This window comes from Dipteris shenzhenensis, chromosome 7 (genome assembly GCF_047967505.1).
Source record: "Dipteris shenzhenensis isolate YYH24624 ecotype China chromosome 7, Dip_SZ_1.0, whole genome shotgun sequence".
NCBI lineage: Eukaryota > Viridiplantae > Streptophyta > Polypodiopsida > Gleicheniales > Dipteridaceae > Dipteris > Dipteris shenzhenensis.
The window spans coordinates 2,802,344-2,815,319 of record NC_141602.1 but is presented as its reverse complement, the minus strand read 5'-3'; the positions used below and the strand labels follow the sequence as shown (position 1 = coordinate 2,815,319).

General features: G+C 47.0%; 1 protein-coding gene across 1 annotated transcript in view; it reads left to right on the top strand.

Moving 5' to 3' along the window:
- Positions 1–1,279: 1,279 nt before the first annotated feature.
- Positions 1,280–12,976, top strand: part of THO2 — a 189,945-nt gene continuing 178,248 nt past the window's right edge. Inside the window, exon 1 of the mRNA XM_087377253.1 lies at positions 1,280–1,773. Within this exon, the coding sequence (XP_087233379.1) occupies positions 1,636–1,773 (138 nt within the window). The 5' untranslated portion in view covers positions 1,280–1,635. The remainder of the gene's footprint in view (positions 1,774–12,976) is intronic.

Here is a 12,976-nt window from a genome sequence, read left to right as displayed (position 1 = left end):
TGAACGGTGCAGATGGGGTTCTCAAGCACTTAGACTTAGTAAAAGGGCCTCATGTTGTTTAGATAAACTTCAAGGATAAGAACATAGGAGCACAAGCACGAGTTGCAAATAGATTACTGTACAAAGACAATACACCAACACATTGGACGCCAATCCTTCAAATCACACGTGAATTCCACATAGGGGAAAACCACCTTAACACCATGCACATAAAACAATCCTCAATCCAACCAACTGCAGTAGGAACAATACACCACTTCCAAGGTTTGATGATGTATTCCTTGGCATTCGACCCAACAAACATTAAATCACACGACTTAGTTTACATTGCTCTTTTGAGAGTCCAAGACCCTTCATCCCTTTATTTCCCGCAAATATTGAAAGTAAACACATCAAAGTTGACAAGATGGTGCTGCAAGAAATGCATGGCTCGAAGCCCAATCTCCATGGAATTTGGAGCAGGTTCACTTCAGTTGGACTAATACCACAATGCCTACATTGCAATCACTAAACACAAGGTCCTTCTTTAGCCACACTATTGGCATACTGAGATGCAATAGCATCATGAGCACAATAATTATAGAGTTGCACTCGCCACCACATCAAACATATCACTTTCAGGGTTCAAATATGCGAATATGTCAATAGGTTTTAGAATTTCCACTTTCTACAATCACTCTCTCGAGCTTGTTCTAAAAAAATAGTTGCGAGTGCTTGCTCACTATGTTCGGCACAGCTAGCTTCAACAAGATTGCTGCAATCAACATGTATAAATCACCAAAAGCATGCACAACAAGCTTGGTTCGGATACTATAAACTATGCTCCTCACAATCCCAAACCAACGACAGTGTACATACTTGGAGACTTCAACATAGACTACCAAACAACAAATCATAAGATGGAACTACTTCAAGATTTCATGTCGGATCACAAAATGGAACAACTCATTGCCGCACCAACAAGAATACATGGGTTCACGCTTGACCGTACATATATGGACAAATGTCAAACCAAAAAACATGAACAAACTACATATAATGGTATGACCACTTACTAATCTACACCACAATAGACCACAATGACACATGATTCTCTTACATAAAGTAAAACATTAAATCAACTCAAGGGAATCAACTTGTTTTGATCATTGGATGCTTCGGTACTCTTTTAGAGACATGGAACTAAGGCTGTTTACACACTAGCCTGCTCGTGGGCATGCCCAGGGAAGATTGATTGCCCACGGTGGGGATTCATTTATTGCTTCAACAGCAACCATAGTATGTCAACCTCATGTCAACTCCCAACCTTGTGTAAGCATAATGGGGGACATCGATGTCTTGCAGCCGTATTAAGCATAATGAGAGACATGATGACTTATTTGTTCATCGTCATGAGAGAAATCGGTGACTTGCATCATTGAAAAGGCTGTGAGCCAAGGACATTGAAACGAAGCAAGTATATAAACTTGGATTTAGGGCTCACGAGCAGCGAGCGGCAACCTTTCCCTTGCAGTTGTTTGCCTCACTGTTTGAGCATGATTAAGCTCAGGCGATTTTTGTCCCTGCTGAATTCGTGGCTTTTGCTGAAGTAGCCCTTGCACTTAGCTTTGCCTAAGCCCATTGGAGCTCAACGGAATGGCTCTTCTTGCGGTAGAATGCAAGTATGTTACCGAAGATTATATTCGGGAGTGGAAAATGTCTTCTTCGAGCTCACACAGCCTCCATATTGAGGTGCCACCCGCACGTTTCATCTACGAACTTTGTTGGACAGTAGTAAGTACCATTGCTCTTTGTTGTCTTTTCTGCTTTTTAATCAGACCAATTCCTCATAGTATTCTCCTGCGTTTCTGCAGTTACCTATGTCTTTAATTGCATTTTTCTTTCCAATGTCTTCATCTAGATGCCAATTCACCCTGACCAAGTACGCATTTCTAATTAGGGGATGTAAAATAATTCTGTCAGCCTGTATCATCAAGGAACCACATTATACGGAAGAACATTTTATCTTATAGTGCCGTCTGCGATCTCAGATTTTTGACGGGGGCCTCGTCGAAGAAAATAGGAAAGATATCGAGTTATGCCCCATGAAAGTCAGGGAAACTCGGTCACGCTCCCACAGTCATTTTAAGTCCGTATGATAGGATGCTGTGCTGTCATTATTACCGTCATTGGAACGTTGTAAACAGGCCCACTGTTATACTTGTCGTATTAAAGGCTCGCGCACGATCAACATCCACGTATCTACGAGCTTGATGATCAAATAGTTCACGACCATACTTCACCAAAGAATAGCCAAGGAGTTAGTGCTGGAAACTTGGTAACTTTTACGGCCATGTTTATGCTTATTTTTCGTAGTTGGGGAAGTGGCAAGTATTTCCCTCTTTGTTATATTTGCCTGCCCATGCAGGTGTATTGATTCCAGCAGAACTGCCAATATTGAAGCTTTCATCAGAAGACTGCTTGGCCTTGTCAAATACTATGTGGTAGCAAGCTGCAATTAACAAGAGCGAGGGAAAGCTGATGAAGGTGAGGTGCAAGCGAGCTTTGAGCGCACATCTAGGGAGTGTTTTGCAGATGGCTGCTGAGATTGTGTGCACTGAGGATAGCTGAAGTCCAAGACAGACTCAATGAGTGAGGGCAGTGAGTTCGAATGAAGCCTGTCAATCAAGAAAGAGTCAAGGCTTACAAGAGCAAGGTAAGCACGGAGGAAATGCAAGTCATAGCAAGTGGGTTGGAATGATAGTGAAGAATATGAGGAGAAAGAAAGAAAGAAAGAAAGTCTATTAATGTTCACGGGAGACCAACAGGTCTCTAGGACAGCAAGAAACCATCTAGTACATCTGCTTTAGGGAGGGCACATGGGAGTGCGAAAGCAACCCCAATTTATTTAGAGTACCTACATAACAGTCTGAAAGAGTAATCAGCCATACATCAGTTTAAGACTGAGAGTCTTTTGGTTTGGATTTAAACTCTCTGATTAATGCTACGCCTTCACAGTAAACTGCCCATTTTCCATTCTTTCTGGCAGCGCTGACTTCAGCTAATTCAGTTGCCTTATTCTTGAGTTGAGCTTGTGTAAGCTCCTCAGCTATCCATACTTTGGTAACCTTCAGCTTGTAAGATTGTCGGAGGAGCTTGATCTGCATATCTTTTGACTTCAATGTAAGGATGGCATGACTTTTAGAATGTTCAAGCCAGTTGCATCTTTAGCTCACTTATCTGCTCTTGTAAATAAAGAATCTGTTCATGGTGCCCAATTATGGGTCGGTCCAGGCCTCCTCTAGGTACGTGTGTGCATATGGAGAGGGTGTCTTGGTATATCGGACATGTGCATATGGAGGTGGTGTCATTGCTCTGCAATTGTGGCATATCGGGCCTTGCTGGTTGAGGCTGCTGGGGGGATTTTTTTGAGAAGAGGCTTGGCCATTCATTGCTGGCCATATCTGTTGCTATCCCCTGGCTGAGCTACCCCCCCCACTGGGCTGGGGGATTCGGCCGGGGGTTAGGGTTCTAGCGGCGGCAGGAACTCCTAGCGATGGTGGTGTTGCTGACAACGAGAAACGGGGGTGGTGCTGTTGTTGCTGACGGTGGGGCTAGGGCAGATAGGGCGGCGGCGAGGTGTTGCTGCTGCCCTGCGCTGCTATTAGTGGCGCTGGCACTGATGTAGTAGGTGGAGTAGGCTAGGTTAGGTGAAGAGGGAGGCTAGGCAGAGAGAGAGAGAGAGAGAGAGAGAGAGAGAGAGAGAGAGAGAGAGAGAGAGAATGTGATCTGTGCTTATTTTAATTCTGGGTGAACCCTTGCACATGATGGTCGTAGAAGGTTGGGAGTGTGTGAACGATCCTTTGTAAGCTTTCCACCCACATGGTAAGTCAATTATTTGAGTGCATGATGTTTTAGCGCCAAAGTGTAGAAGCATGCTTTGCAGAAGAGTGATTTTCAGTAAACACTCAATAGATTTACTTGAATTTAAATAGCCCAACCTGAAACAAATTGAAAGCAACAAAAACTTCAAAACATGACATATGGCCATCCATTTAGAGTAGGGTTTAGAGAGAGATTGAGATTCAAGAACGACCACCTTCAAAGGTTCACAGCCAAAACAGGGCTGCTCTGAGAGAGTGACTTTGATATCGTTTGAAAAGAAATGGAGAGGAGAGAGCACATCATGGAACAATAAAGCTCAAATGTATTATACACACTTGAAACTACAAAGAAAGTGAGGGTTTTATATGAAACCCTAAACCCTAGACGAGATTACTGATAGGAACATGTGACGAGTCACAAGTGCAATCTTAAAATCTTTATTTTGATCCATAAGCTAGAGCACACTAGATACCTCAGCTTAGCTGAGGTCAGCTTCTAAATCAAAAGCCTCAACATAGAGCTACAAGGCCTTGAACACTAGTTATAGTATTGACCAAGCATTGGATAACCAAATAATTACAACCAATGAGGGCATTATCACAACACTTCTTGGATAAACAGGCTGCTGCTCTCATCTTGAAGAATCTACATGTGATTTAACTTTGGTACACTGATTTGATATTGACTTTCTTGTTTTGGTACATGGAATTAGTTAGACAGCAGTACCAAATGTTATAATTGAAATTTATTGATTTCCTACCCTTAAGTAGTTGGAGTCTAGAGATACTAAAAATGTTAGAGACTTTATACCCTTGCTGAGTTCCAAATTGAACACAAGATTTTGGGAAATATTTTTGTCATGTGAAAATCTCATAGCTTCTTCATAGAGCACCTATGGTCTTCTTTCCTGAGGAGATATCAGGAGATGTCATTGCGCTTGAGAATTCTAGAAAGGCTCTGTCCAGAATCTTGAAATACCATGTCATTCACGTGTCATATCTTCGGTGCCCGTACAGCCTGCATTCAATACCTTCCATACCCGTACGGCCTCAGCCAAGCTCCCGTCAGCCAACCTGCTGCTTCCGGCGTCACCTTCCGCGCGTGGGGCTGCATGGGCTTGCCACGTGGCAGCCCATGTGCCAAGTGGGGCTTCATTTGCCCCTAGGCCCCCTCTAGTGGGGCCTTTTTAAAAGCCCAACTTGAAAGGCCTAAGGCCTAAACCTTTTAGTTGCCCTCAAGGCACAATTGCCTAGGGGGAATTTGCACACCCGCATCCCGTGACCTCGCCTTTTGATTACCGGGGTCGAGACCACATGTGAGCATCAAATGAGCATCAAAGCTCATGCCTCGTGACACCTTGTGCTGAAGAAGAGTTGAATGGCACCGCAAAGTATCTAGTACGGAAGCTCACTATGAAAATACTCTTGATTAGCAAGGGATTATGGAAGATAGTTAATGTCACGCAGGCAAGTCCCATTGGCGATGGCAATAAAATCAACTTAGGGCTTGGAAAGTTTTGGTAGACAATTTTGCAGAGAGCAACACCAAGTCGGATGTTGCAACTAGAGAGTCAACTCCACTCATTGAAAATAACAGAAGGAGATGCATGCAAGGTTTGGGAGATTATGGAGCAGCTTGTAGTGCTTGATGAGAATAGATGACAAAAACCTAATCCCTATCATTTTGAACTCCCTAGCACCTTACTACAAAGCTTCATCTCCAGTTTAACATGATAGAATTGCTCTGCCTACTATATAAAAGGTGATTGGGATGCTCTATAAGGAAGAGTAGATGGTTTAGAATATGGAGGGTATGAGGCAGTGAACAAGCTTTGTATGTACCCCATGGATGTTGGAAAGGCAAAGGGAAATTTCAGAAAAATGTAAATGCCTCAAACGTAGGTAGAGTTGGAGGTGGCAATAACAATGCTGACTGTAATGCTTAGTGGTCCAGTAGTGAATTTAAGTAGACATACACAAACGATAAATGCCATTATTGCAGAAAGATGGGTCACTATGAGAATGAATGTAGGAAGAAGAAGCAACTAAAGTGAAAACATCATTGACATGCAATCCAAGAGACCTCCAATAATGCATCTCAACTACACAAGGTGGGGTCCAGCAAGTATGTGTCAGGAGCACTTGCTTACAGCGCTAAAGTTATTGAGTGCCTAGGGATGAGGAGTGAGTTACAGGTAAGGAGCAGCAAGCTCTAGATGCACATACACCTTATGATGGTGATGTTTATTTGCAGCCACAAGCAATGGCTTGTGCATTTGATGATGAAGATATGCTATATGTATGTTTATTTGCAGCTACAAGCAGTGGCTTGTGCATTTGATGATGATCGTGCTAGCATGTCACGTCAGCATGATCATGCCATGCCCTTGTGCCACGTCAGCATGCCATGTTTCACATGCTGAAACTGTGGACTAAGTTTAATCTAACTACTATTTATTTGCGCGACTCATTAGTCCGATTACCTTCTGCTTTCACCCTTAGGTTTTTCAACGTTTTTGGCAGTTATCTATATTCAAAGGGCTAATCTAGGGTTAGTTTGAGTTTGGTCGGCCTTCTCACATATCCTATTAGGCCTATTCTTTCGTCATCTTGTCTTGTATCTCTTTGACTCTTTCATAGGCCCACACCCAAGGCTACTTTACACATTCTCTTTAATAGTTGCTGGGTCAGTATGCATTTGATTGGTCCCATGTGTATGGTGTGCTGTGGTCTTTACGTTTCTCATATTGACACTAACGCCTGTAACCCCTTCAATGGGGGTTCACCCTCAAATGCTAGACCCTAGCCAATTAGCCATATGCATTCTTTTGGCAAACATTCTATTTAATGAACTTGAAATTTCATAAAATGAAGATAAGCAATAAACAAATTACTAAGCAAGTGGATATATGTTTTGTGAAGCAGGCCCTTTAACCTGCTCATAGCCTTTCTCATCCTAGGCGCTTCTGCTGCTCCAGATCTGCCCTCTTGCAGGCCCGCTCCATCACTTGGATGCCCCGCCATTTGCACTGTAATTCACGCCATCTGTTGCAGCCTTCTCCTCTTGTGAGGTGCTGCCCATGTGGCAGCCCCCTCTCTCTCTCTTTTTCTCTTGGGCACATCCTGCCCTAGGTCTCCCTCCCCCACGCTCTCCTCATATGGGGGCTTACAGATGGGGAGGTGACCTTTCCAACACACACACACTCTCTCTCTCTCTCTCTCTCTCTCTCTCTCTCTCTCTCTCTCTGTGGATGTGACATGTTATCCTACGACATTCCCTTCCTTCCTGCTACCTGCTCTCTCTCTCTCTCTCTCTCTCTCCGTATCTGCTTGCCGTACAGTCCATACTCCCCTTGCCATACCTACAATATAGTCCGTAACTGCTCGCCGCTAGCCGTACCTACCATACCTGCTCTGTAGGCCAGCAAGTACCGGTTCAACCAGTGCAGACCCTGCCTGCACGGAGCTCTAGCCCGCACAGGCCAGCTCCTTGTCTCAAGCCGCCCGAGAAGTTTCTTAACAGGCCAGCCGGTTCTTCTTTGTAGAAAACACCCCTAGTTGGGATGAACCGCCAACTCACCTAGGGGGTTAGTTCAGCCTGGGGGTGGCAGTAGAAAATGGCCAGTAAGCATTGGCCCAACCTACCTTCTCTTCCTCCAAAACCCCCTTGACTCCAACAGCCCCGCACAGCAGCGCTAGATATGTCACTGTTGCTACTTGAACACCCTCTACGTATGCACATGTTTATGAACGAGGAGGTCTTTCCAACTGACCCGTTATTGAGTGTCATGAACAGATTTTATTCTTACAGGCTGAGGTGCGAGATTTGAGACTACAACTAGCGGATGCAATAACCATGATTCTTGAAGGCCCTGGTAAGCAAGCAATAATAGATGAGGCTGTCAAGTCTTGCAAGGCTTCCCCCCCTATTAATTTCGACTGTCAAAGATTCGGTTGTTCAAAATGCAGTATAGACAGCCAAGCAAGAGGTCGTCACTGTAGAGGTTGAAGCAAAGGTGGATAAAGCTGATATTCAGGAAGAGATCAAAGAACATGAAGCCAGACGGGACAATGCATTGAAAATTAGAATTGGGGGGCTTCCAGACGGATGGTACAAGGCAGAGGATTCCTTTGATGATACTTTAGCACAGGGCCAGGCAGCTTTGCCTAACATTGATTGGACAGCAGATGAAGATGATAAGCCCGGCAATCTTAATGAAGAGGGTGAAGCTAGAGTAGTCAATATTGGTTACCGGAGAGTGCATGCTGTAATTTCATTTAATTCACGAGATATACGGCTTAAAGTCCTTAGAGAGTCTTACAAGTTTGAAAGGAACTAAACTATGGATAGCCGAGGAACTTACAAGAGCCTAGCTGACAGATAAAGCAATGGAATTAGCTAAGGTTAAACTTGCCAGGAAAGATGGAAAGTGGGCAGTTTACCGTGGTGGTATAGCACTTATCAAGGAGTTTAAATCCAAATCAAAAGACTGTCAGTCTTAAAATGATGTATGGCCGATGATATATATGATCTTAGAACATAGTCTAGGTACTCTAAATAAATAGAGTTGCTTCTGCACTTCTTGGGAGCTGCACCGCATGAACAAATATATTTCTTATAGCAGGAAGTCAGAGAGCTCCGGCTCCAGCTTGCAGCTCTTTACAAGAAAGGTGAAGGACATGGAAAATAAGGGTAAGGAAGAAATTATTGCAGAAGTAATACACAAGTGTAATACATCTTCACCGGCACCACCACTTGTTTCATGGTCACAGAGCTGATCTCCACCCAAGTTAGCTCAGCCAAGGAGTTTGGCTATCATGGCCAATAACGGAGTCAATAAAGTCGACCTGCATGCAAAAAGTCAAAGAGCAGGAAGCCAGAGTGTATAATAAGAAAATACTATGCATTGGGGGCTAGCAGAAGATTTCTTTGGCTGCTTTGATGATGATGAAGTAGAGGAGAGAATCACATGCCTAAAGCAGATAGCACAAGTTAAATGGGATGCGCATGACATTAGTTGTATCACTAAACAAGGAAAACAGCTACAAGTTTATTTCAATGGAGGGCATGAAGAGGAAAGATTCTCCGCTAGACAAACAAGCTTAAAGGGTACACGGGTATGGATATCTAAGGAGCTCACTCCAACTCAGCTCAAACAAAGGAATATCGGACTTACTAAAGTGAAGCATGCACGCAAAGCTGGAAAGTGGGCAGTTTATAGAGATGGATTGGCATTAATTAGAGATTTCAAATCTAAACCTACAGACCCTTAGTCTTAAAATGACATATGAAGGCCACTTTATTTTTTTTTTAAAAGAAAAGAACCTTCTTTTAATGCTTGAAAAACTTCATACAAAACAGCAGCCTCGAAGGTGCTGAGTATGGGAAAAGGCTGAAAGAAAAACTGGTCTATTCCAGAGAAACCCAGCTCATTGCCTAAGGGACTCTGGTACTGAGGCTAATAGCCAGGTGGGGGAACTATACAACCAGCGAATCCCTCGTGGAGTGAAAATGCAAAAAACCCCTGCAGGCCAACCCTTGCAGAAACGAGCATGCCTTGCGACTGTCGCCCTAGAGCCTAGGGTCCCACGCTCCCAGGTGGAGCGAAGGGTGTAGATGATATCCTGCGAGATGGCGATCAGGGTAGCCGAGGGTGGAACCGGATGCTCACCCATCACCAGACTGCAGCCAGCAACCCAAATGTTCCACGCAATGATATTGGCTACTACCTCCCATACGCTGTCCTCCGGAGGAGGAGGATCCAGGCTATCAGGAGGGACCGCCTCATGGAGCTCAATCCTCTGAATGTTCTGACCTTGTATCCGGTAAGCTGGGGAGATCTCATCAATTTGGAACGCGTGTCCTCCCTCAGTCAACCAGACCACCACCAAGTGGAGTCCCTGTGAAGACTCTACATATGGGTCATCATCGTGAGGGCTCCCATCCAGATCCTTGCTGCGCTACGGTAGCTCCAGAGGCAGCACGTGATCGTCTCCAGAAAACCAGCAGAGCAACAATGACATTGCCCCTACTCCCGCATTTGCTCCAACCACGGGCCGATGGGCAAGCCTTCGCGGGCGGCCAGTCATAAGAAGTAGTATATCTTCCTCAGCTGCAAACTGGACCATAACTACGTCCAAAACCTGGAACACGTCCCGGGGCACTCTTTGGGCCACCCAGTGCCTCTCCCTCGAAGGGTCCACATCGAAGAGTCCATGTGAAGCCTCTTGCCAATTCGTGTGGTGTAGGAAAAGAAGGGCACCTCATCCACCTGCTCAGCAAGGCCACCCCTGGAGGGCCAGAACCACTCTCCCGGATCCCACTGGACCTCCCTCAAGGGCTTACCCTCCCAAAGTCAGAGGGGCCATTTGGGGGCATCCTGCTGTGAGATATTGGGAGGGTCAATGTGCCACTCCTTCCCCAAACGTCCCACCACTCTGATCATCTGCTAGTGAATCCCATCAAGACTCCCATCCATCTCTGGGTCTCTCTCAGTGAGCGCCTAGAGTAGGCCTCCAAGTCCTACCCAGAAAAAAACGGGCTGTGTGCTGCCTCGCTGCATCATCATCCTCAAGGGACACCAGTCCGAGAAAACTGGTCCAACCATTTGCTGTCCATCCACATGCTAAGTCCCTCCCACCAGGACTCAAGGATGGCTAGGTCAATCTCTCTTATCCGTTGCCCTTCCCGTCGCAGATGCGCTATGGCGCTAAGCCTTGCCTCTACCTCTGGGTAATTTGCTCTATCTGCCAAAGGATTCGGCCGGTCCACTGTCCCACTGTGTGCAACCAATGTGAGTCCGCTGTCCGAGCATATGCCCCTCCTGATCCCGGATCTCAGGGTGCCAAACAAGGGGCTGACGCTTGAACTCCTATCTGCATCTGGGCTGAGCACGAATGAGGCCCCTTGCTAATCTCTGCCAGACCCTATGGAGGCTCCTCATCAAGGGGGAACCCTTCCTTGTGAGGGGGGCCTTCGAAGATCCATGTGTGTGAAAGCTGCCACTCCCCCCCAGTGCGTGGGGTGTTCTTGGGAAGCCCTCGTTGTAAGAGGAGCATCCAAGGCTCTGCACTTGGGGTGAGGTCGCGAACAACCAACTTGCCCAAGAGGGCTCTGCTTTGCATCTCTGGATCAATGATACCCAAGCCTCCCAGTGCCTGCGGCATGATCATCCTCTGCCAAGCGACTCGGGCTCTAGTATTCCTTGTGCCGTCCGACCTGCCCATAGGAAGTTCCGAACCAACCGTCGGAGCTGCACAATGCACCCTCCGTGAAAACACCAGCAAGAGGCGATATACCAAGCTGTGGCAGGAACGACCTGGTTTGCCACTAAGGCACGACCTGCTAGGGAGAGTTTGGCCGAGCTCCAATAGAGAAGCTTGCGCCAGACACTCAAGGACTGGGGCGATCTGCTGCTCTGCTGTAATGCCAATACCGACCTGGCATTTGAGGTATCTCGCTATCTGGCCACACGGTATTCATCTGAAGCCAAAGTTGCTCCCCCACTCACGGATCTCCTGTGTCTCCTTAGAGCCTTGAAGAATCCTATGGACTTTGTTGCGCACGTGAGGCCTCACAGTAGATAGCCAGGGCTCCCCTGACTCTCCAAACTCAATGTGGTGCCCTCTACATACAAGGCCGTGTAATCTGCAAACTCAGAGTCGAGCAGCTTCTCCTCTTGCCTGATTGGGAGCCTCAACCCTGTGAGGCCCGCCACCTGTGATCTCAAGTAGTAGCCCAGAGCCTCTGCCACAAACAAGAAGAGGAAGGGAGCGAGGAGGCAGCCCTGGCGGACCGAGCGAGAAAGAGGAAAGGCCTCGCCCGTGTGTCCTCCAATAAGCATCTGGCTAGAGCTCCCCGCATAAAGCGCAGAAACTCCTGTGACCCATCTGTCTGAGAAACCCAATCTCCGCATAGTACCCTCTAGGAAGGACCACTCCACCCTGTCGTAGGCCTTCTCGAAATCCAAGAGGATGGCCAATGACTGTGACTCCTCCCTGGACCAATCCACTGCCTCCTAGGTGAAGATGTTGTCCAGGACGTCGCGCTCCTAGACGAACCCTGTCTGTGTGTCATGAATGATGTCAGTAAGATGAGGCTGTAACCGCAAACTCAAGACCTTGGCACGGATCTTGTATGCGGTATCAAGCAAAGTGATCGGTCTCCACTGCCGGATGTTTGATCTATCTCCCCCTTTCGGGATCAAACAAATCCACCCCCTACTCAGGGACTTCTCTTGGTAAGCCACTAAGATCGCGAGTCCTACTCCCAGAGCCGCTCTATGGAGGCGAGGTCTCTCCTCAGTGTCCGCTCGCGCTCCTGAAGAACCCTCCTCCGCCTAAGGGCATAAGCCTGCAACTCCTCACTGCTCCTCTGGATTGCATCGACCACCCATGAAGCCTAGCCCTCGCACGGTGCCATCTCTTACTGTTGCCAAATCCCTACCATGACCTGTTGAATCTCCTCGTCCTGCAGGAGGTCCTTTGGAATGCAGACCCCCCTTTGGGGAAGACCCCTGCGGGGCTGCTCTAAGTGAAGTACTACTGGAGAGTGGTCTGACATCGTGGTACCTGCCAGAATCTCGGTAGAGCTGTCTCAGTGTAGTGCCCAGTCCCCAATGTAGAAGCAGTCTAGCCTCTCAAGCAGTCCATCATGTCTCCTGTGTTCGAAGGAGAAGAGGAGGTTGCCAGGCATCCTGCTGAAATCCGGCTCTTGCCACGGGTCTCTGCCACTGATCATGAAAATGAACTGCTCCCAGGTGCTCCACTTTGCTGCTGGCATCTCAGAGGAGGCGCTGCCCTGCTTGTCCTCCCCAAACTCGAGGTTGTTGAAGTCCCCTCCAACAATCGAGGAATCTACATCCGGAAGACACTCTGAGAGCCTCCTCTAAAAGGCTGGACGATGCTGTCTGCACGTTGGGGCATACACGTTCAGGATCCCAATCTTGAACTCTCCCATCCTAACTGCCATCCAAACTGGCTATCCTCACCTTGATCATAGACCTCAGGAGCCATTGTCTGTGAGATCGAGATGCAAACCCCTTCGCTTTGTCCTACTACAGTCTACAAGGGACCACACCTCCGGACCTCTCCTTGGGAGCAGGCGGTGTCGC